The 25,270-nt window shown below is 44.7% G+C and overlaps 1 protein-coding gene across 6 annotated transcripts in view; it reads right to left on the reverse strand.

Moving 5' to 3' along the window:
• The window catches only part of Ankdd1b (ankyrin repeat and death domain containing 1B), a 63,762-nt gene extending 38,642 nt beyond the window's left edge, over positions 1 to 25,120 (reverse strand). For 3 of the 6 annotated variants that reach the window (XM_087639021.1, XM_087639018.1, XM_087639027.1), the window contains exons 1-5: positions 24,777 to 25,111; positions 18,994 to 19,097; positions 14,867 to 14,965; positions 7,095 to 7,193; positions 6,882 to 6,986 (exon numbers count right to left, since the gene is read on the reverse strand). In XM_087639021.1, coding sequence (XP_087495147.1) covers positions 6,882 to 6,986; positions 7,095 to 7,193; positions 14,867 to 14,965; positions 18,994 to 19,097; positions 24,777 to 24,951 — 582 coding nt within the window. In that variant the 5' untranslated portion in view covers positions 24,952 to 25,111. Of the gene's footprint in view, positions 1 to 6,881; positions 6,987 to 7,094; positions 7,194 to 14,866; positions 14,966 to 18,993; positions 19,098 to 23,808; positions 24,441 to 24,776 lie in introns of those variants that run through there. The other 3 variants (XM_087639022.1, XM_087639029.1, XM_087639024.1) reach the window with 3 other exon arrangements.
• Between the last annotated feature and the right edge of the window lie 150 nt (positions 25,121 to 25,270).

The following is a 25,270-nucleotide window of genomic DNA, read 5'->3' on the forward strand; positions in this document are numbered from 1 at the left end:
TTTAGACAGAGGGTTTGACCTAATGAATGGCTTAATCCATGGATAGATTCAAATTTTGAACAGAGCATTAGTGGGAACAGAACTGTGGACGGTCTGGTTGAAGGATGCTGGTCACTGAGGACCTGTCCAGTGCTGGCTTTGTCCTACTGTGCTCAGCTGTGCTTCCTGGCCACATACTTTCTGACATGATGGATGAAAATCTCTGAAATTGTGAGCTGTAATAAATCTTTTCTCCTTTTCACTGTTCTCTTGTGTCACAGTGAGAATAAGCCTGAGCAGTATATAAATCAGGAAACGGGTCACAAGAGGCATTGTGCATGCTAGATGAAGACAACGTCGTAGTTCTATTGCTGTGAAGAGACACCATGACCGTGGTCGCTTTTATAAAAGCAAACCATGGGGTTTGCTCACAGTTCAGAGGTTTAGCATCTTGTTATCCTGTTGGAACTCTTGGCCGGACAACACGGAAGGACAAAGGCAGACATGGTGTGGGAGAAGAGCCTAGAGTTCTACATCTTCACAGGCAGGCAGCAAGGAGAGGCAGACACTGAACCTGGCTTAAGCATTTGGACCCCCAAAGCCCACCCTGAGTGACACACTGACTTTAATGAGGACATACCTACTCCAACAAGGCCTCACCTCCTAATGCCACCAATCTCTGGTGGCCAAGCATTCAAATCTATGAGCATATTGGGGCCATTCGTATTCAAACCACCACCAATGTCATACACCCTACACCATTCAGGTACCAACAACTTTATCATATATGTGCAGCTTTGTGCTAAGCAATGGATAGCCAAGAGGAACAGTAGAGAGGAGAGAGGAGTCCTCCGGGGAGGCACATGAGATGTGTTCCATAGAGCAGTGCAATAGCTGGCGAGCACAGGAGCGCTACTGAGCGTGATTGTGTGGAGACGAGACATCAAAAGTGGCTAATTACTGTATCAGGAGATGAAAACACCTATTCCCTGATGTCTGCCCATAATCTTTTCCTCTGGAGGACAGCCCTACACCATTTTGATGCATCTCTTAAAACTCTTGCTTCCTCTACCAAGGACGACAACATTGAGTTGGCCACTCATCATCCAAGGCCAGTAAGAGTCAGCCATTGGATTATTTTCCTAATACAGTCTATATTTATTGTAAAGTCATCAGCGAGGATGACTCTTTGCCACTTGGTAAGTCGAGGCCAGACAGTGGGAAGTAGAAAGAGATGAAGAACACTGATGGCAGACCTTGAACTCCCGGATTCAGACCTAACCAAAGCCACTTGGACCTACACAGGGTGATAAACTCTCTCGTAAAAATATTGTAATAAATATTTGACAGAAATTTTAAGGAAGAAAAGGTTTGTTTTGTCCCATGGGTGCAGGTGTTTTAGTCCAGGGTTTCATGCGTGTTAGAAAGGTTTCTACTAAGAGAACTTTATCCCCAAGCCTAAGAAAAGCAGTGCTTCTCAACCCGTGGGACACTACCCCTTTGGTAAACCTTTATCTCCAAAAAATACTTACGTTACAATTCATTACATTGGCAAAATTACAGTTATGAAGTAGCAACAAAATAATTTTGTGAGGTCACTACAACACGAGGAACTATATTAAGTGTCTCAGCGTTAGGAAGGTTGAGAACCAGTGCACTAGGAGATCTTAGGTTTCTGGTTCATAGCATTATAACAGGTCACATTTGGCACCATCTACTTAGCTGTAGGAACCATGGCTCGCTGGCCATCCTGTCTCTCCATATTATGCCATTTTTTGCAGTCAGTGCTGCTCACTGCTAGGCTTCTCCTGATTGTTTCCTGTTGTGTAAAGTGATCACATAGCTCCTGTTGGTCATGGCGACTGGTTCAGAATTGAGCATATGATTCAAACAAGACCAGACAGAATTGCTTGTGACACTCGGGTGTGAGCTTTGATAGGAAAGGACGTTTTGTCTTTGGGTCAAAATTCCTGAGGGTAGAAACTGGAAGCTGGGAAGCCGCCATACCCAGAGCATAGGGAGGACTAGAGGCAGTGAGTGGCAGCCAATAGTTGCAGAAAGAAAGAAAAGCTGGACCCGCCATGTCTGAAACCAGCAAGACACATTCTTGAAGACCTCATTTATAAGTTATCGAGTTACCTTTGTTATTCTCAGCCAAGATTAGAATGTTACTTGTAATAGAAAGAATTTTAATATATGTTTATCAATTTGGAGACTATAATTCTAATATATGAATATATTATATAAAATATAATATGTATCTGGGTTCTTTTTTCATTACTATACCAAAGTAGGCTATTTTATAAAGTTAAAGAAGTTTATTTGACTCATGTTTCTAGAAGAGCAAGGTATAGGCCCACATCTGGGAAAGGCCTTCCTGCTTTCAGACTCCAGGAACATTGCAAGAGTCCCAAAGCCAAAGACAGAGGGTGTGTGTTGTCTCTCCCTCTCGTTATAAAACCATAAGATTTCAATCATGGAGTTTCCACCCTAATGGCTGCATCTAATCTTGATCATTTCCCAGAGGCCCCACCTTGTAACACCATAGTTGGTTTAATGTCATTAGCACATGACTCCAGGGATTAAAGTCCTGTAAGACTAGAGCAACCAATCACGTTTAAACCATAGCAAGGACACACACTTCTCTCCATGGATTGGAGGTCTGTGGGATTTTAACACAGCCCGCCTCTTTTGACCCTGGGTTGCTACAAAGCTTTACATCATAGACCTCAACAAAGTGACACAGGATCCACGCCCCCAGAAGGCCTAAGATGTGAGAGGTTCCAGGAGAGACTGAGTTATCCCAGATGACTTGCTTCCCAACAGAAGAGCTAAGTCTTCGAACTTTGGATGCCCTTTGTGGACGTCACCAAGAAAAGAGTAAAAGGCACGTTACACAAAACAGAACGTTCCACATAATCTTCATCTTTTAAATACTAAACGTACCTTAAAGAAAGGGGAAGTGACAGTACGACATAAATAATAAGATATAAATTTTTGTTCTTGCAGAGGTACATATGATTGGGCAAAAATAGCAACCAGAATTTCAGAACCTTATGCATTTTTGAAAATAAAATTCCTTATCATGTTATTTCATTCTTTTAAAGAAACAACCCAACCCATCTGAATTATGTTCAAGCGGGCTTCTATCCAGTACAGTCTCAAGGGATCTCCTATATTGGGAAGGCAGGAAAACTTCCCAGACAAGACCAAGAAAAGTGTCCAAGTCAGGGCTTCATGCCTGGAGCAGATCACTAGGCCTCCTGGCCCAGGAACCCAGGCCTTAATTTAACTAGAATAAGGAGTGTCTAGAGTTCCAGTTCCTTGTCGTTTTTCCATTGTTAGCTCATATTTTTAACCATTTATGTTTTAAGATGCATTTAATTTTTTGCATGTAAACAAGCCCGAGGAATTGAAATGATCTATTATAAATTATCTTATGCTTCCAGTTTATTAAGTCACTGAATGCAACACAAGGTCAAAAACAGCACCCACCAGACTCATTCTTTACCCTCGGAATCCTTCGGACACTGTCCCACCAAGTCTCTCTCTGTCTCCATCCACAGCTCACAGCTTTTCCCTCGACGGGAAGCACAACCAGTTTAAGGGAAGACCCAGAGTGAAGCAGGGCTGGGAGGTCTCTCGTGCTCAGAGCTGGAGTCGTAGCTCTTGCATCTAAGTCGTAGATGCAAGGGGTAGGGGCGTGGCATGGACTCCGAGAGAGTTTTCTTTACACAGTACAGTCGACAGCTTTGGCTAAATGCTGTCTCAGATATATGTGACCCCTGTATCCACGGGTGAATAAAACTATTCACAATCCAAACTATTCGGGGGAGGAGGGGACCCTGTATCTACTAAACATATAGGCCTTTTTTTTTGTCATTCCCTTAACCATATGCTTTAATAAATTACGCAGCATTATAGTTGAAACAGGTACTAACAGCAGTCTAGAGGTGTTTTAAAGGGCACGGGAGGCTGTGTGTAGGTTATGAAAGCACTACACCGTTTTATATAAGGATTTGATCTTCTGCCCATTTTAGCATCCAAGAGGAGTCCTGGACTTAATTCCCCGTGGATACTGAAGGAGGCCTGAGCAAGAAAACAGATGTGTTCTCAATCCTCTTCCACCATTTACTACCACCCCTCCCCCGAAGAGGGGCTGCTTTTGACTCACAAAGACTTACAAAGACTTCCCATTCAGATTCCACTAGTAAATGTTCCCAAAGTGCTCAGTGGGAGGAAGCATAACCAAACCGTCCACTTTCAGCCAACATGCAAACGGCCTTTGCACTTTCCCTTCTACATCCCCTTCTCCCAACATCACCATTTTTTAAGTTCTGATCACAAATGGAAGCCAACAGACATATGGATTCAAAACATTTAGACCGCTTGGCCTCAAACTCCTGGCTCGAATCTCTCTCCTCTGGTGACATCATAGTGACTTTAGGGCTGTACAGCTAGGAGAACGCCCCAAGCTCCATCCAAACTCTCTTAGGCCCAGTTAAATCCTCTTTGTCTTAAAGGTCTCTTCCTCGTAAAGCTTCTCTTGTCAGAGTCTAGAACTGCCTTGAAGCCAAAGAAAGGGATTTTACTAATCCTGTTAGAAGCACAGGCGCTGTCTGGTGAGCAGTGTCCAGGCAAGAGAGTGGCACTATGAGAGAGTAATCCTGCCTGCATGATGGGTTTTCGCCATATCTTCACATGAGTGATAAGTCAAAGCCATTACTTCCTACCCCTACCTCCAAATGGGCTTCTTTTCCCACTTTTTTTGTTATTACTGTCAAATAGTCATAACATAAAATGTCCCACTCTGATTATTAGTAAGTACAGAGCTCAGCGATATTAGGTTTAGTCATTCACTATTTTGTGTGTGAGGGTGTGTGTGCATGTTACCGGGTGTGGGTGCAGGTCAGAGAGCTGTGAGAGCCGCCTTCCTTCTTCTACCGGGTGGGTTCCAAGGATCACCTTCCAGGGATCAGGCTTGGTGGCAAGTGCCTCTTTATCCACCCCACCGTCTCAGCAGCCCTGGACCAGGTACCTTTACATCATTCTGTAAGCATCCCCACCGGGCATCTCCATAACTCTTTTCGTCTTCCAGAAGTGAAATTCTGTACCTAGTGAATGACGGCTCTGTTTCCTCCCCCAAACCCCAGCAAGCTCCATTCGTTCAGATGGCTTAGAAAAAACAGTGGATATTGTCTGTTACGTTAGTCCAGGCTTATTATAGGAATAAAAATAAACTCTGAGAGTCTTCCCCTATCCATCTCAGTGACCCCCCCTGGGCTCATTCTCTTGTAGTCTCTGCTCCTAAGGTCTCTCCATGGATGCTGTACCCACCACTGAGCTCCTGGGCCTTTTACTTAGCAGATTGCCACAGGAAGAGAAGGGACAAGCACCATGAGATGGTAGACACAATTAACAGGAAACTTGTGAAGTAGGAAAAACTGGTGGTACATGCCTAATTCCAGCACTCTGGAGACTGAGGCAGGAGGATTACAGACTCAGGAGCAGCCTGGGCAACATAGCAAACTCCCATCTCAAAAAATGAAGACGAGGAAGAGGAGATGGTTGGCATTGAACCTGCTTCTGCCTCTGAACCCAGCACCTTGTCCGCCCCTTCCTATATACCACTATCTCCCACAAAAGAGTCAAGAGCCCATGTGGCAGTGTATGTTCTAAGTCTGTGGGGTTTTAAATAGGTTTGGTGCCCCGTCTTAGGCAGGCTTTCTATTCCTACACAAAACATCATGACCAAGGAGCAGGTTGGGGAGGGAGAAGGGTTTATTCAGCTTACACTTCCACATTGAAGCTTATCAGCAAAGGAAGTCAGGACAGGAACTCACACAGGGCAGGAACTTGGAGGCAGGAGTGGATGCAGAGGCCATGGAGGGCTGCTGCTTACTGGATTGTTCCCCTGGCTTGCTCAGCTTGCTTTCTTATAGAATTTAGGACTACCTGCCCCAGGATGATACCACCCACAAGGGAAGTGATCTCCCCTCCTTGATCACTAGTTGAGAAAATACCTTACAGCTGGATCTCATGGAAGCATTTCCTCAAGGGAGGCTCCTTTCTCTGTGATAACTCCAGCTTGTGTCAAGCTGACCCACAGAACCAGCCAGCACACCCCCACAGACTCATGTGTTCGAATGCTTGGCCCATAGGGAGCAGCACTATTAGGAGGCGTGGCCCTGTTGGAGGAAGAGAGTCTCTGTGGGGACACACAGTCTCTTCCTGCTACCTTCAGATCAAGATGTAGAATTCTCAGCTCCTTCTCCAACACCATGTCTACCTGCACACTGCCATGATTCCCACCATGATGGACTAAACCCCTGAAATGGTAAGCCAGCCCCAATTAAATGTTTCCCGATATAAGAATTGTTGAGGTCATGGTGTCTTCTCACAGCAAAAAAAAACTCAAACTAAGACAAGGCCCTAGGCCTTCCCTCTATGCCTAGCACATTAAGACAGTCATAAGGTAAAGGTGGTCTTATTAATCACTTATAAAAATAAAATAAAAAGGCACCTAGACAATATCGTAAGGGCATTATAGCCCATGGTTGATTTCTGCAAAATTTTGGTTCAAATATCTTTTAAAAAATGTCAGACACCACAGAATAAAGCTTAGGCTCACGGTTTAAATATGGATGGAGGTGGATAACCTTTGAATCCTGGCCAAGGTGAGGGGATATAAAGGGACGGAGGCTGGCTGTGGTCTCTCTGATTCCTCTTCTCTCTCCATGCAGAAGCCTGGACCACTGCCAACAGCAACACTTTCCTCCTGTCCTGTGGTCTACCAGAGAGAGGAGGAGCTGGCTACAGGGCCAAGCCTGTGTGTGCTTGCTGCTCTGGGGGCCCCGCCCAGGCAGGAAGAAGCTGAGCTGATGGGGAGTAGCCAGGCATACCTCATTGGGCTGGTTCAGGTCCTGCAGGTGCAAGTCTTGAATGAGGTAATCCACAATGTGCAGATTATTGTTCTGAGCTGCCAGGTGGAGAGCGTTCATTCCTTCCTGAAGAGAGTCAGGGTGATAGAGGAAGTCTACTTACCTCAGAACCCCAGAAGCTCCCGCCCCCTGGGGAGGTGAGAGCTCAGGCCCCTGTGGGACCCACATGCCTACCTGGCTCTTGGCTCTCTGGTCGGCTCCAGCTTTAACTAGCATGAGCATTATCTCGAAGCTTCCAGACCAGGCTGCAAGGTGAAGTACTGTCAAGCCATGCTTCCCCCAGGAGAGAGAAGTAGAGAGAGAACCCATTACACAACAAACCACCATGTTCTATCTCAGCCCTCGAAAAGCTAGACACAGATTACTGAAAATTTAAGAAGTATGTAATTTAATACGTAACAAAAGTGATCTTGCAATTCTATGGGAGACGTATAAGGAGTACAGGCACAAGTGGGTCTCCGTCTGGAGGAAATAAAGTGAAATGTGGCACCACTGTCTACTAAAAAAAATTATCCAACATACAATAGTACAAGCACAAAAATAACTGTATTGGAAAAAGCTAGACTATAATGTGCTCTCTCTTTAGAGTTTCAAAAGGGGGTTGGGGATTTAGCTCAGCGGTAGAGCGCTTGCCTAGCAAGCACAAGGCCCTGGGTTCAGTCCCCAGCTCCGAAAAAAAAAAAAAAAAGAAAAAGAAAAAAAAAAAGAAATCTACTAGAGTTTCAAAAGGAAAAATGGAACATAAACCAATTAAACAAAGGATACTTTCAAAACCCTATCATTAGAAAAAAAATGGATCTCTAATATGTGAAACGTTCTTACAAAGCATCATTAACAACAAAAGACAAACCATAGAAAAGTGCACAGGTAAGAATGGTCTCCTAGGGTATCAGAAAAAGTGAAAAACATTACTGTCTAAGCTAACTGGCAGTGCTATTTAAAATCAAAATCCGCTCTTGGCCGAGGCTCCTCTTTGGCTCTCCCTCCCGCTCTCCCTTCTCACAGTCCAGTGCGGTCTGCTGGATATGTTCAGCCTGGACTCTCGACTTGGCCTGCTTCCTCCTTTACATCTACAATAAAAATCTCCTCTACTTTAAAAACAAAATCAAATCAAATCAAAATACAATCATCCACTCACCTCTGGGACCTAAAGTCAGTCTCTCTCTCTCTCTCTCTCTCTCTCTCTCTCTCTCTCTCACACACACACACACACACACTCACACACACACACACACGTTAATTATATCAATGAGAAATGTAATGTAAACTAGGTATATATGATCATCTATATGGGAGAGTTGCATAAATCGTGAAATAACTTTATCATGCCATGCTATCATAAGTAATGAATTAAATCAACAAAATGGACTTGAAAACACTTTCATGAACTTTGCTAAATGTGTAAAATAATACACTTAATTCATTACCATTGTTGGGGTACATGTGTGCATTGCGTATGTGTGTGTGTGAGGGACACACATGCTGTGACACATTCGTAGAGGTTAGAGGACAATATTTGAGATTCTACCAAGAAACCCAGGGATCAAACTCAGGGGATCAGGCGTGCATAGCAAGCATCTTTACCCACTGAACCATCTCACTGGCCTTAGTTTCATTTTTATAAAAGAAAAAGTAGACAAAAGCCTCTCATGGGCAAATGTCTGTCTTTATACCTACCTAGGTACCTAGCTAGGCTGGTGCATAGACATATTTTGATGCCATTAGGCTGGGATGAGAGTATGGAAGTAAACATATTCTTCTCAGACAGCTAAGTGGAGCCACCAGAGTAAAGAAGAGTGACCAAGAGAAGAAAACAGATGCGTTTACAAAGGACCCTATTCCCATGTAGCTGTCCAGAAACTCCCACAGAGGTCTGAGTGTGTGTAAAGGAGTTAGACTGAGAGATTCATCTCAGAACGTCCCGACCTGTGGGAAGTCACATGCTCAACTGTTCATCCAGACACTGAACAAGCAGAGAGTAACCCGGAAGAAAACCCACGGCCAACAGCTAACACTGGCTAGTTCAACAAGGTGGCATCAGGAGGCGAGGGGAAACTGACGCAGGCACGCAGCCCTCACCGAAGGAGCCATGGAGACCAGGAGCCCCGAGGCAGCCAGAACTAACTCAGAATCTGGGAACTGTAATATGTCTCAGTCTAGTTAATGCTCGGCTGCGGCTTCACACTCCAGATTGTTCTGGATTTGAGGCACAGTCTCGCTGTGAAGAGCAGGCCCGCCTTGAGTTTGCCACGCTCCTGCCTCAGCCTCCCAAATCCTGGGACTGCAGAAAACTTTCAGCCACACTCAGCTCTCGTGTTTCTTACCTTTAAGGTCATACCTATCCCTTTCTGTTGAAGGGCAACCCACGTCTTCTGTACAGACCTTCCCCCGCATCATCTATGCCTCAAATAATGATGGTTTCGAACCAGAACGCAGGCTTGTTAGGTGCACATATCTGAATATATAGCCAAGAAATCGGGGTTGTAGGCCTCTCCTATTTGTGACATGGACAAGCCCCTCCATGTTTCTTTGGCTGCTCCAGACTCTGTTTAGGTGTCCTCATACTCTGAAGAGAGTTCAGGTTGGGTGAGTGAACAAGCAAGTCCCTGCTTATTACTGTGTAATTCTAAATCAGTGCTGACTAGGGGACATTTAGAAATGTCTAGGAACATTTTTTTGATAGCCATGTGTCAGAGGTGATGCTGACACCTAAAAGGCAGAGGCCGGGCAGGCTGTGGAACACTCTATGACAAACAGGGCTGCCCCACAACAAAGAACTGTATGACCCCAAGTGTCGATCCATCAACAAACACTCCTTTCTGCTGAGAAACCCTGCAGTAAACGCGCATGCTCTCTCAAACTTGCAGCTCAGCGGTCACTGTGCATGGAGACTTTGTACACATCACACTGCAAACACCAGCACACAGTATGCCTAGTGGCTTCTGCACTTTCCCTTTCACAAGATCAGTGATCCATCATGACTGGCTGAGGCCTTTTAGTGCATTAACCACAATTTTACCTCGTCATTTCGCATCCCATGCTAACGGCTGCTATATTCAGTAGTCTATGTCGAGCCCTGCATATGGTCCTGCTTGAGACAGGAGACAAAATAGCGATAGCCCGTCTCTTTTCCCTAAGAGATCATCCCAAAATTTGAGGCAAACAATCTTTTAAAAAATCCGATTGTAAAACCTAAACACTGGGGATCCAAGCAGCAAACAACTTGAGTTTCTAAAACCACAAATTCCGACGGAAGCCGTTGTTCCTCAGAGGCAGGGGATCACCGTGTACAGACACACATTTCCCCCCAGAGGACCCTCCACACCACAAAGCCTTCTGCTGTGGAGCTGCCAAGCTCGAGCCCATGACATGGGTGACACTTGGTTCATGGGATTCTCAAAGTATAAAATGGTGGGAAGTTGCTGGTGCGCTGTCCTCATAGTGTAGTCAAGGTGATAATGTCCCCTGGGAACAATGTACTCCAGAGAAGCAGCACAGAAGACAACTGTCTACCCTTATCTTCTGAGCATCTGCAGTGTTGTTCATCCTGGATTAAAAACTTCCTTTCATTTAGCTTATCTCAAAGCTCAGGGATGCCACCCACCTTAGTCCTTAGTGGCTGAGCCTTGCATCAGACCCAGGGCTTTTGATGCCTTTGAGGGAACTATTCTGTTACAAACAATGTGTACCTTGGCTCCCTAGGTCAACAGCAGGGTCCTGATGACCAGGACTATGTCTCAGTTCATTATATGCATATCAAATATAATCATCTGGGATATTTTTAACTCATGGATTTGTTTGTTTGGTATGTGTGTATGTGTGTGTGTGTGGGTATTGCATGTAGAGACCAGAAGTCAACATCAGGTGTCTTCCCCCTTAGGTTTGCTATCTATCTATCTATCTATCTATCTATCTATCTATCTATCTATCTACACCATCTCACCACATAGCCCTGCTCTGTAGAGTATGAGTCCAGCTAGGAGTAAATATCCTCCACTCAGTCACTACGACCCAAAGAAGCTGAACTCTCTGGATCAAATCCATCTATCAGAGGATTCTGGAAAAGGCAGCAAAGGCAGACTGGGGAAGGTACCCCTCCCCCAATTCAAGAGCAATAACGACACTGAGGGAGGGTCCTGTTGTTTTCCTGGACTCGAGGCAGTTCCAGTTCTTGACCAGGACATAGACAAGAAGGGACAGAAGGAAGCCACCGAGGAGGAGAAGGTGGCAGAATCTTCTCTTGTTGCTCTCTTTGTCCCTGACAGCTTAGGGGATCTGGGGCATGGTGTATGTGTGGGAGGACACAGAAGGTTCACGTAAAGGACACAGGGTTGTGGACAAGAAGGAGGTTTTGCCTACACTTCTGGACTGTGCCATGATTTGGATGTGGATTGACTCTTAACACTGTGACAACGGTTTGGGGAACTGAACTCTGGTGAAGATTATGGCCCAAGCTCAGACTGGCTCTGGGGACAGATCTGAACCGTACTGCAAACTGAAGTATCAAAAGTTATAACAACCCGGCCATCCTTGAGCAACAAGCACACCCTCTCAACCCATTTCTGCTCTGAACTAAACTCAACTTAAGATGGAGCTCGGTCCTAATCTGTTTTATGTTGCTGTGATGAACTGTGATACCGGCTGAGTAATTACCAACAAGAAAAGAACAGGTTCAGCTCGTGGTTCCGAAGGCTTAGAAGCCTATTTGGTGAGCTGTGTTATAACATGGGGTGGGGAACTCACCTTATCGGGAACCCTGCCTTGAGAAAACATTAATCTATCCATGAGGGCACAGTGCTACGAGCTATTCATCTCTGAAAGATCTCATCGCTCAGTGCTGTGGCTCCAGGCACTATTTCTGCTCCATGAACTACAGGGGACCTGCTGAAACCATGGCAACACCAGAACTAAGTGGAAACATAAGGCTATAAAATGTTTAGAAGAGAAATACGAGAATCTGGTCATGGTTAAGCAAATCATTCCTACACACGCATAATATCAGCATCAGGACTCCTTTTAAAAACAGGAGCAGTAAGCTGGGCACGGTGGCACGTGACCAAATGTCACCCATGTCAGGGGCTCGATCGATCTTGCTAACTCCACAGGAGAAGACCTGTGGCATGGAGGGTCCTCTGGGGGAAATGTACATCTGTATGTGGTGATTCACCGCCTCTAAGGAACGATGGCTCCAGTAGGAATTTGTGGTTTCAGAAACTCAAGTTGTTTTCTGCTTGAATTCCTATCACTCAAGAAATAGAGAGGTAGGAGGAGCTCTGTGTTAAGGCCAGCCTGGTCTACATAGCAAGTTCCAGGTCAGCCAGCATCATATGATGAGACCCTGTCTCAAAACAAAACAAACGCCAAAAATTCTACTTCATTGAAATTAAAAACCCCTGCTCTGTGAACACTGGAAAGAGAGTTGGCAGATACGAGAAAATGACACAAAGTACCCACTAACACTGGACCTGTTCTCAGAGTTTGTTAACAAATGCTCAAAATGTCGCAATCAAAGAATACTTTAAATGAAAATAAAAAGAATAATCAAACCTAGTTCTTAGAAATGTTCAGAAGATCCAGCTGGGGGTGCAGGTTGGTGGTAGATTGTACGTAGGGAAGCTCTGGTTCCCATCTCCAGCATGGAAAAAACATCTGCGCAGATTTCACAAATGATGACCCATAAATGGCAACAGGTGAGAAGATGCATGATGCCATTTGCCAGTGAAGAAACACAAATCAAAACAGGGAGACGCCTACGTTCTGAGCAGAACGGCCAGAAATGAGGGAGGGAACGACAGGCAGTAGCAGGCAGCCACACAGGTATGAAAAACTGACCTCCTGCATTGTTGGTGAGGATGAAAACATCCGGGTCTCCCAAGTCCGCAGCTGGTGTTCAGTCGTATACACATGCCCCATTGACCTGGCCCCATTGACCCTGCCCCATTGACCCCGCCCCGTCATATATCAAAGAGAAGAAAAGTTACACTTGCAAAAACGTGCAAGAATGTTTTCAATGGCTTTACTGTGTGTACATAAATGCACACATGGATGGAGGTCCAAGGTGGTTTGTGGGTGTTTTCCTAAAGGAAACAACATTCTTTTTTTTTAAATAGGTTCTCTCAGTGACTTGGAGCTCACCATTTTGGCTATGCTGGAGGAAAGGGAGGCAACAGGACCCACCCAGCCCTGTGACTCTTGCACCCAGCATCATTGTTATAGGTGTGCACAGCCATGCCTGGCATCTTGTGTGGGTGCTAGACATTCACACCGAGGTTTCCACAATTGTGCAGCAGATGGTTTATCTGCTATCTTACAGCTATCTGGGCCATTTTCCAGCTCGGGTAACGACTTACAATAATAACAAACTGGGGATGATCCTCAGGTCCTTCAAATGGTAAATAGATAAACTGGGCTACGTTCATAAACAAAAGCATGGCTCTGTCAATGGGTGATTGTGCATGAGCGGGGTGGGGCTGGGGCGGGGCACTCAGTGCTTTGCTGAGTGACAGAAGCCAACCTCAAAGATTATGTCATCTGTTTTCACATACGTGCCAGACCCTATCCAAAAAAGTAAGTCTCTGGATGTAAAACCACAGAGATCAGTGGTAGCTCTGTGGTAGCTCTGGCCTCACAGAGGTGGGCCAGCTCTGAATACAAAGGCAACACTTCTACTTGTTGATTCATTCTCTCTCTCTCTCTCTCTCTCTCTCTCCCCTCTCTCTGTCTCTGTCTCTGACTCTCCCTCCCTCTTGCTCTCACTCTGTCCCTTTCTCTCTTTGTGTCCTTGTGTCTCTGTCTCGATGATGCTGGAGACTGTACTTGGGGCCTTATGCATCCTAATCACACTATTGCTAGGCTGTACTCCGAGGCCCTTTGCTCTAGATTTAAAGGTAGCGTTGTTATGAAATGTAACTCGGCTAGAGGGTACCTGGCAGGCCCATGCCAAACTTCTACCTTAATTTCCACGGCCATGATGAGGATGTGGCCGGCTAGTAAAGTCAGCTACATGGTTGTCTGAGATCACAAGTTCAAGGCCAGCCTGGATGACACAGTGAGTTCAAGGCCAGTCTGAGCAACTTAATGAGACCTTGCCTCAAAATAAGGCGTTTTGTTTTTTGTTTTGTTCTGTGGTTGGGACAGCTCAATGATGGCCTGCTTACCATTGACCAGTCAGTAGGCATACCCCTCCCCAGTAATTCATGGCTGTTATACAATTAATTACACTCAGAAAGTATGAGAGTAGTCAGTGGTAATTTTTAACTCCAGGCTGTTACATAATAATCTGGTTGCTCACCGATACCATGACAATTAAACTAGAGAGGTCTGGCCGCATTAGCGACACAAAGAAAGATTCCCGGAATTATCAAATCTACACCTTGTCTATGATTGCCAGCAAAGCCAATCGGATGACTGACTACCTGGCGTAAATGATACTCGTATTCCCTAGATATTTACTCCCATGGAACCATAAAAGGTAAAAATGAGGGACATGGCCTTTAATTGCTCTCTATTTGAGTCTCATTATTTATAAATTGAATGGTCTACTAACACTTTTTCCATAGGATTAGAAGTGAGATGGCGCTAAATAAACACCCCGATTGGTACCCAGCCCAGAACATGGGTTTGATATTTTTTTTTAATTTAGACTCAGAGTCTACAGGGCAAACTCACGATATAAGGTGTCTTTCACGAATCCAACCATAATGTGGGCAATCATACTACTTCTTTAATGGAAGTTAGTGCTGTAAGGTCACTATGGGAAAATAAATAAAAACCCAAGACTTAAAGGTCATGAGCGAACAATTAGTTACCGGTGCAAAGAGCGCATAGCGCCTACCTTCCCTCGAGAACTTTCCAGTAGAGCACACTACGGGTGGAAGTGTGCCCCTGACGCATCCGTGGTGATGAGGTTATGCTCCAAGTCAGTCTACCATTGAAGGTGAGCCTACCTTGTCAGCAACATCCACCCTGGCTTTGTGACTCAGTAAGAAATCCACTGCAGATAAGTTATTCCTCCCCACGGCAAAGTGCAGGGCTGTGCGGTTCATCTGTGGAAACATAGTTTGCTTCTTTGGCTATTTGATCACCACTCAATGCCCTTCCCATCCCTGTATCCTCTAGTTGGTTTGTACTCTTTTTGTTTGTGAGACAGACTCTAACATCGTAGCCCAGGCTGGCCATCATGTCCACCTCGGTCTCCTGTCTCTCACTTGGCCAGTATTTCGCATTCTGATTATTCGGCTGCACCTTTTGCCTTTTCCTTTGAGTGACACAAGAACTGTGTCCAGCAGAATCTGATGGGCATGGTGATCCAATCAGGTAATCCCAGCATTCAGGAGGCAAGGACAGGGGGACCACAAGTTTGAGGTCAGCCTGGGCTACAATGTGAGACTATGTCTTATAAACAAAATGTCATTCACACAGTTAAAGTTGTAGACTTCCTTGTAGGCAATCATTAATAATGGCATTTTTTTTTTTACATCCTGTATGCTAGTCGATGACTTGTTTCTGTGACCAAATGACAGGTAAACAGTTCATAAGGAGGAAGCCTTATTTTGACTCATAGTGTCAGGTGATTAAGAAAAGCTGTTCACCGTGCATTAGCCAGGAGGAAAGAGAGGGAGAGGCTGGGGTACCAGCCTTCAAGGGTAGACTCTCGGGGATCTGTCCTGAAGCCCCATTTCTTAAAGATTTCACCACCTTCTACTGCGGGCTTCTGTGCAACTACCAAGCCTTCAGGATGGCTTTTAGAGATACTTGGGGTTTAATGCCTACCAGAGTACATTGATAATTCCCAGCAAACTTTCCTGCCTCAGCTCATTCCTTTGCCTTCTCTATATTTCTTAAAGACTTTAAGTTTTATGTGCGTGACTGTTTTGCCTGTGTGTATACGTGTGCAACATGTGTTCTCAAAGAGGCCAGAATTCTCATCCCTTGGAAACGGAGTTACAATGGTTATGAGCCACCATGTAGGGGCCAAGAAAGAAATCAAATCCTTGGTAAAAGCAGCAAATTCTCTCAATTCTTGTGCCATGTTTCTAGCATCTCTGTTCTATAATTAAAATAAAAAAAGTACAACTGTAATTTGCATAGACGCAAATAAATTGGCTGGGAAGGAAGGGAGGAAGGAAGGAGGGAGGGGGAAAGAAGGAGGGAGGGAAGAAGGAAGGGGGAAGAAAGAGAGGAAGTGGGGGAAGGAGAGAAGGGGGAAGTTAGAGAAGGGGGAGGGGAGAGCAAACTACTGGAATCTTCTACTTCAAAGGAAAAGCCATATTTCGCTCCTGGGTTGGCACAGCAACTTCCTCATTTTCCACAAGACATGTTTTGTTTTTCAGTAATATTCACGCCACATTTCCCATCTTCTAAGTCCTGTCTTGGTTCTCTAAGAACAATGCCTGGGCACGAACAAGACTACCCTTACTTCACACAAGTAATTACATAAATATGAGAATGGTTTGTTTTGAAGCGACTGTTTTCTTTCCTCGCTGGCTAAACTGGTGGCGTTTAACAAAACGCAAGTCACCTTGACATTGCCTGAGACCTAGAGTTTATTCTGTCAAATCAGATCTGGGCTATAAGCTTCCCCATAAACTTAACTTGTATAAGAATGCAACTTATATTTTTAAAAGAATGTATCATCGCAGATTTTTAAGGAACCATGCAACCAACCATGAAAGTAAACTGCTGTGCACAAGATTAGATAGCTGTCATTAGAAAGGACATCGCAAACACAGTAGTTCAGTGGTAGAGCATTTGCCTAGCATGTGTGAAGGCTGGGCTTGATCTCCAGGCTACAATGTAGGACCAAGGCCAGGCCCATAACCCTGAGGGTGGGCTCCCCAGACCACCCACAGACTTTGTACAGATGTGCTAAGACCCTGTGCACTGCCTTTTGTAGAATTAAGGAAAGAGAGAGCAAGCCAGAGAGGGAAGGGCTGGCACACAAGCACGCACGTCCTCTGGCTTCCATACGCATGCTCACCCATGTGAACGCCTACCCACATGCAGATGTGAATTCATAGTCACACACACACACACACACACACACACACACACACACACACACACACACACACACGTCTGGGGAAATAGATCAGTGGCAGGTTGCCCAGCATGTGTGACGCTGTAGGTTAAAAACCAGTATTGCAACTACTTAAATGGTTTTAAACATGTACCATAGACTGTATATCCTGCTTGTCAGACAAGTGGCTACTGCTTTACTTCCTCAAACATGAGTCTCCACACTCACAGTCCTTTAAAAAGATAAGTATCTGTAGTTCAGCAAGTAACTGTTTTCAAAGGTTTTTACATGCCAGCTTCTTTAGTTTTCTTTATTTTTAGAGCTCTGGATGGCCTGGAACTCACTATGTAGGCCAGGTTAGCCTCGAATTCAAGAGATCCCCTTGCCTCTGTCTCCATGCATATTCACAGAAGGCAGAAGAGGACATTTAATCTCCTGGAACTGGAGTTACAGATGGTTATGGGTTGACATGTAGGTTCTAGTAATCTAGCCCCAGTCTTCAGCAAAAGTAGCCAGTGCTCATAATAGCTGAACCGTCTCTCCAGCTCCAACCAGCTTTTATCTTTCCTCCTCCTATATTCTTATGCTTTCTCACATCTTCCGTATATTTTTATTTCTAGAATTATTATGCTATAATTTTTCTGTATATATATATATAGTAAATATATTATATAGACTATTTTACATAGAATATATTAGTAAAATTAGTAATTATATAATATACATGTCAAAATACACATAAATATGAGTTACATGTATGGACATATAAATTTCCATAAGTACATGCATGAGCACATACTCTGGCACATATACTCATGTTTCCACACACAACTGCTGCAGGTCATGACTGTTGCATGTGCTGCATGACTTAGACTATGCAGTTCGTTTTTATGACCTTCCAGCCTGGGACAGATAGGTACAGATTCTGTGACACTGAGTTTAGGGTATCTGTTTAGGGAGTCCTTTGGTGGGTGGGAGAGGGCAGTACTCACACTTACTTATGTGGAGGCTAGAAATTACGGTGTTGTTTCTCAGGAGCCAACATCTACTTTGATTTTTGAAGCATTTCTCAGTGGGACCCAAGGCTTGCCAATCAGGCTAGGCTGGCTAGCCAGAGAGCTTCATTCAGTCTCTACGTCCTCAGCACGGGCCTTACAAGCTTGTGCCTCCAAGTCTGACCTTTTCTCTTTGTGCTAGCGCATGTCTTCATGCTGTGTGACCAACACTTTACTGACAAAGCTATTTCCCCAGACTTGGGGAGCTCTTTTTAAAGTCCGGGTCAGAAATGCATAATTTATTGCTGTTTTCATTTTCAGGTCTTATGAAAATCAAATAACCCTAGGCAATGTTGCTAGAGTCCTTCCAGTGCCCTGGAAGCGGCCTGGACCAACAAGGACCCTGAGGCTTGTGTTTTATTTAGCATTAAATCCACCTCTGCCATTGTGACCTCAAAGCACTGTACAATTCATTCTAAGCAAGTGTCTACCTCCCAACCCGCTCACGCTGATAAACTGCACCTTGAAGGAACTCCCCACCAAGACAAGCAATAGGAGCCCCACATTTCTGGCAGTGGACGTCTCCCCTGAAGCCTGGCTACTTGAAGAACAAAGGCCAGATTTCATTGCCCAATAGGTGAACGATTTCTATCTCAAAAGCAGTAAAATGAAAAGCTGCATACCTCCTTGGATTTTAAATCTGGAAAACCCTAACCATAGAGGGTATCGCAGAGAGAGAAAAAACTCAGATGTTACAGTAAAACACAGCCTGGCTTTTCAGAATGGGCAAGACCGAACTGACCCTCAGGATACAATCCAGGACCGAGTCCAGGCCTGACGTTCCAGTAGTGGACTTGCCTGCCTCCCCACAGACTTCGTCCTAGGGAAAATACTTAGCACCTGCTCGGTTGCTTACTCCCGCCTTTAGCTTTAACACCCACGGCATGCCCCCACATCTCAGCCAACCTAGCCCCTTCGATTATCATGATTTCCGATGACCTTCGTGCTCCCAAGCCGTCACGTGGAGGGGTCGCTCTTCGAACTTGTGACTTCTACTCACATTGTTCACAGCATTAATGTTCACCTTCTTTTCAAACAGCTTCTCCATAAGATCCAAATTATTGCTTTTAGCAGCATTCTGAAAGCTTCTCTCGATTGGCAGCACTGGAAGGAAGAGAGTGAGCCTGAGTCTGGGGCATGAAGGAGGCCACAGTTGTCTGTCACATTTCACGGGACAGCCTTTCCCTCTGAAAAGCTGAAATGGCAACCCCGAGACTACTGCTGTGCCGCTGAGGATACAGTGTATTTGTGTAAGTATCTTACTAAGCCAGGATACTGTGATTCTATCATCTCCCCATGCAGCGAGCATTTTCACACCCTCAAAACATTCCTGTCCCCAGAGAAAGCATTGCTCAAGAACAGACCCTTGAAGCCTCACAAAGCTGCTGTCAGTATAGCAGGTCTGAGGGCTGCAGCAGACTGACCTCCCAGGGCACAAGATGAGACCGAGAGGAATGTGACTCTTACAGAGACAAAACATTTATCTACAAAACTCACAGTCAGTGCCAGACCTGTGGGCATAGAACCTTGAAATGAACTCACTGTCAAGACCCGGAAAAAGGCCAAGAGGATTGAATGTGTTTTATTTTCATTTGTAAGAAAGGACATAAAATTGGATTCACATCTACTATGACTATGACATTATACACATTCTCTCTGTCTCTCTCTGTCTCTCTCTCTGTCTCTCTCTCTGTCTCTGTCTCTCTGTCTCTCTGTCTCTCTGTCTCTCTCTGTCTCTGTCTCTCTGTCTCTCTGTCTCTCTCTGTCTCTGTCTCTCTGTCTCTCTCTGTCTCTCTCTCTGTCTCTCTCTCTGTGTCTCTCTCTGTCTCTCTATCTCTCTCTCTGTCTCTCTCTCTGTCTCTCTCTCTGTGTCTCTCTCTGTCTCTCTGTCTCTCTCTGTCTCTGTCTCTGTCTCTCTCTCTGTCCTTGTCTCTGTCTCTCTCTCTGTGTCTCTCTCTGTCCTTGTCTCTGTCTCTCTGTGTCTCTCTCTGTCTCTGTCTCTCTCTCTGTGTGTCTCTCTCTGTGTCTCTGTCTCTCTCTCTGTGTCTCTCTCTGTCTCTGTCTCTCTCTGTGTGTGTCTCTCTCTGTGTCTCTGTCTCTGTCTCTGTCTCTCTCTCTCTCACACACACACACACACACACACACACACACACACACACACACACACGGTCGACTTTATTAACTAGTATAGACAAGTTTCAAGGGAGCTCTATAGAGGGTTCTCAAGAGACAATCCCAAGAGAGGCATGGGGGATAAAATCAAAATTGAGGTCAACAATGAGCAGCAGACGTTTGACAAAATACTTTGAACTGAATGAAAAGGAAAAGCCCGGGGCTGGAAAGATTGCCCAGCAGTGATAGCCACTGATTGCTCTCATAGAGGACCTGGGTTGGTCCCCAGCTCTCGCACGTTGGTTCACAATTGTCTGCAACTACATTTCTAAGGGATTAAATGCCCTCTTCTGGCCTCCACAGGCACCAGACACACACATCATAAGTATGTGCACGTGCAGGCAACCACTCATACGCGTGAAATAAAAAACAGATGTGTTTTGAAAGGAGAGAAGCAAAATAGGCCTCAGGTAAGTAGATAGAAGAAAAATAGCAAAGTCAACGAGAACAATGTATGGTTACCTGAAAATATCAGTGAGGAAACAAATGCCAGATGATAAAAAAGACCAACCTCACCAATGAAAGAAAGAATATGTCTATAGCCCCCTCCACCAAAGGATGATATGGTTCAGGAGAAGGCAGAAGATTGTGAATTCAAGACCATTCTCGGATACTTAGTAAGTAGGTCTGTCAACAACAACAACAACAAATAAAAAAGATGAGGGAATAATGTGAACAAATCCATCCATATAAATTTAACAACTAAGAGGAAATGATTTACTAGAAAACCATATGCTACCAAAATTCATGCAAGATTATATCATCAGCACAGATAACCCTGACTATTGAAGAAATAAGATTTGTAGTTTAAACTATTCCAAAGAGAAAATCGTTATGCTCAAAAACACTTTTTTGGTGTTCTTTAAAAAAGAATGGAGTCTAAAAAAGTCTTCTCTAGGGACTAATGAGATGGCACAGTTGGTAAAGGCACTTCCCATGGAAAGCCTGATCACCTCAGCTCTAACCCCAGAGTGGACAGAGTCAGAGAACTGACTCCATAAAACTGCCCTCTGAGCTCCACAGACACACTGCAGCACGCATGTGCCACTGTCACAGCATACATTCAACACGTGCGTGCACTCACACACGCACACACACACACTCGCATGCATGCACAATCATACACCCATTTGTACACACTAAATAAATAGATTTATAAAAGAAATGAAAACAAAGAACAAACAACTTTCTTCCCCCTTCTCAAAAGAAAAAAAGTCCCCCCTTGGTTAACTGTAAATAGAGAGAATTTCCTCATTTTGAAAGGGTATCCGCAAAGAACTGACAACCAACATTGTACTTAGTTTTTAAAATCTGGACTTCTTTTGTTCCTATGTTGAAGAATAAAAAGATATTTCCACTTTTATCTCTTCGTTTACATGTTGTGCTGAAAGTTATAGTTGGTACGGTACATGAAGAGAAGGAAAACGGCCTCATCTGGCTTCAGACCACTTGGTGATTTACGTATAAAATCTCAAGCAATGCACAAAGCAGCTCCAGAACCAGCAAGTAGGGTTAGTAAGCTTGCCCACTACGAGATCAATGCATAACGATCATTCATATTTCTACATATTGGCAAATGAAAACTAAAATTTACAAAGCTCTATTTACAACTGATCAGAAACCAAAGCACATATAAAAGCAAGAAAACATCATATACAATTTCTCATATATATATTGTCTTCTTTTTTAGAGCTAAGGACTGAACCAAGGGCATGCATATAATATATATTTATGTATATATATATATACATATATATACATGTATATATATATAAAATATGCATGCTGGAGAGCTGGCTCAGGGGTTAAGAGCACTTGCTGCTCTTGTGGTGGACTCAGGTTCAAATCCCAGCATTTACATGGCAGCTTGCAGCCATCTATAACTCCAGCCCCAGTGGATCCCAAGCCCTCCTTTGACTTTCAAGCGCATGAGATGCAAACAGTGGTGCACATACACACGTTCAGGCAAAACATTCAATTGCATAAAATAATAAACTAAATCTACAGAGAAAGAGAGATGCAACCATCAAAAGGTCTCAAAGACTAAATCATGGGAAGATATAATAAGTCCCAGGGTTGGAAGTGTGAAGATCATAAGCTGTTGACTCCCCCAAAATTTGCCTATTGATTTAATGCAATTTAAATGAAATGTTACACAAACATATTTGTATTGTGTAGTTCCTACTACCCTGCTTTAAGGTCTGGGCAGACCATATTACCAGCCCTGGGCAGCCCTCAGATCCTTAAATCACACACACACACACACACACACACACACACACACACACACACACACACACACTTATTTTTATATGTTCAATGACCAGACTCTCCTAAACCTCTCTCTGCTAGCCTGCCCTCTTCATTCCCAGCTCAACACCTCTAACGCTGCCCTTAGCTCAGCTGCTCAGTTGTGCTCAATTACCCCTAAATCTGCCTTGAGTTGCCTTTCTAATTTCTTGCCTGCACCCCAGGCCCAGTAAGGGAAGTGGCCAATGGCCACTCCACACTAGATCTCACAGGTCTGGTGGTGGTGGTCCCTCCAAAGCATGGCAAAATCTTTTTTCCTCTCCTGTGTCTGTTAGCCTTCACATGGGAAACCGGAAGTCCCACCTATTCTGCCCAGCTCATTGGCCGCTAGCATCTTTTTTGATCAACCAAGAACCAGTTGGGGAACAGGACCTTTCGTGTTCTCATGCAGATGTCCAATCAAAGCATTAGAACTACCCCCTACACATATTGTAGCTATTAGCAAGTTCATTAAAAATATTTAAAGGCAAAGACAATTCTGGGAGACCAAATTGATTTTGAAAAAGAGAAGCAATGTTGGAAGAGTCACATTATTTAATCTTCATGTATAAGAACTGTACAGTAGTGTGCAAGAATCGCATAAGTAGGGTGTTTAACAGATAGAGGGACATACATGTCAACAGAATAAAATGCATGCTCTAAAAATAAGCCCACACAAATATCAGCTATTTTTGGACAAATGTTTGTAAGTTTTGACAATGGAGTGGATAATCATTTCAACAAATGATATTTAAATATTTGGACACAATATTGAGGATCAAGACATTACAGTTGTGACTAATATTTCTGATAATGAAATACACCCAGAATATTTACTTCCCAATGTTTAACAAACCAAATTAAATGCAGAGAAAAGACCTCAAGAGAACAAGAGGAGCCAAAGTGATAAAATGTTACCACTACCCGGAAGCAGACACAAATTAAGACCACCAATGCAATACCAATGCACATTGACCTAAATGCCTGAAATTGAGAGAAGTACAATACCAAGTTTGTTTCTTAAATGCTTCTTTCTTAGGGGGATTGGGCTGGTCCTATCTACTGTCCAGAGTTAGCAGAATGCCTGAGACAACTGACCCAGAAAGAGAAAAGGGTTACTTTGTCTCAGACTCTCAGAGGTCTCGTTCCATGGCCACTTGGCCGGGCTTAGGGGGGAGGTGGGGGTAGGGTTGCTGCAGCAGCACAAGAGAGCACAGTGGATACTGCAGTAGAAAGGAATCCTCTTTGAGGTTGTCCCTAGGTTATATGAAAACTTCCTTCCACTAACCCCACTCACTAAAAGACGCACTAGTCTTAGCTAGTGCTGAGCTTTTAACCCTTAGGAGACACTTACCATCCAAAGTTCAACCCTCTCCAATCTCAGTAGCTCTCAAACTTCATTCACCATGCTCCAGAATGGCTGGGCATCCTCCTCATTTTAAACATAGTGACTCCATGTCTGCATCTGCTTGTCTCTTGCTTGCCATGGTTTCTACCTGAACCTCCGACTGCTGGCTGTTTTCTCTCATCTGAGTACCTACCAAAACAAGCTCTGTGTCCTGACCCAAAGTCTTCCTGTGCCCTGGTACCACCCAGGTCACCTTGTTTCATGGCTTTTCCCTAAAATTGTCACCCCTGTAACTTCCTTGTTTATGACTCATCAGATTCCTTCACAACAGAAGTCGAGCTCCCCAGACGATGGAGCTCTCTTACCCTCTGCATCCCCATATCCGAAACACCTCATGCTAGCTACACATTATACCAAGGAAACGATACACAGTTTCCAAGGTTGGGGCTTCAGGAAAGAGCTCATCTTCGTGAGCCCATGGTGTGCCGTTAAGAAACGTTGAGTCCTTTATTTTCAACTCCTGAAGACTTCCTCAGTGTAGCCTCAGTTTATGCTATTATTCCCGAGGTATAGCTGATCTATTCCCCGTGCTTTAGAAACTTAAACGCAACAAAGTGACTTAAAGGCACACAAATCCTGATTTAAGGCAAAGGAACAGGAATTCTTTTCTTATTTGGACAAGGGCTTACTCATTTCCTTAAACAGTCTCCACGACTTGGAAAAGTGACCCTCCCATCCACAGTATAGGGTGTGGATCAACACTCAGTGGGAGAAGTCAAAGCTGAAAACCAGCCAGCGGGGAGGAGGGGGGAGGGGACGGGACGGGACCGGGCTGGGGGGGTGGGTGGGGGGATAGCGTTGGAGGACATCCCAAGGGTCACCAGGCACCTGTATCTTTCCAGGCTGCAGTGAGTGCTCTAAGTGTCTCCTCCTGAACCCACCCTCTGCCCATCAGACCCTGTCCCAGGACTCACAGCCCTCATGTCCTGCAGCCGCTGCCTCCAGATCCTGCACCTCAGGCTTCGGCATCCTGGCCAGGCTCCTCCAGGGCCTGGCGACTGCATCCTTCAGGTTGGCCTTTAGGCCCCTGGTTGCCTGGAACATCGGAGGAGTCCTCGCTCCGTGGCCCGGGCCACTCTCAGGGTTCATGGTCACCCTCACTGTGGAGACTTCGCTGCGGAGCTGGACTGTAGATTCACCGGGCAGGACCACAGGACTAAGCCTGCTGTCTCTGGAGCCAGCGGATACGCACAGGCCTTTGGTTCTCCAGCTCTTCCCTGGCTTGGGCTGGTCTGCGGTGTCCGCCTTTAGGTGTGGGTATGCCAGCCAGGTACTAGGGTTGGGCTGTACACAAAAGGAAACATTTCTAGAAATCTACAAGCCCTGGGAAATGCTCAGTCCTTTATACAATTTAAAAATGTCTGGGCTTGATTTATAGTCAATACTCACTAGTGGAAATTCAATATTA

Source organism: Rattus norvegicus, chromosome 2 (assembly GCF_021556685.1).
Source record: "Rattus norvegicus strain SHRSP/BbbUtx chromosome 2, alternate assembly SHRSP_T2T, whole genome shotgun sequence".
NCBI classification, from domain to species: Eukaryota; Metazoa; Chordata; class Mammalia; order Rodentia; family Muridae; genus Rattus; species Rattus norvegicus.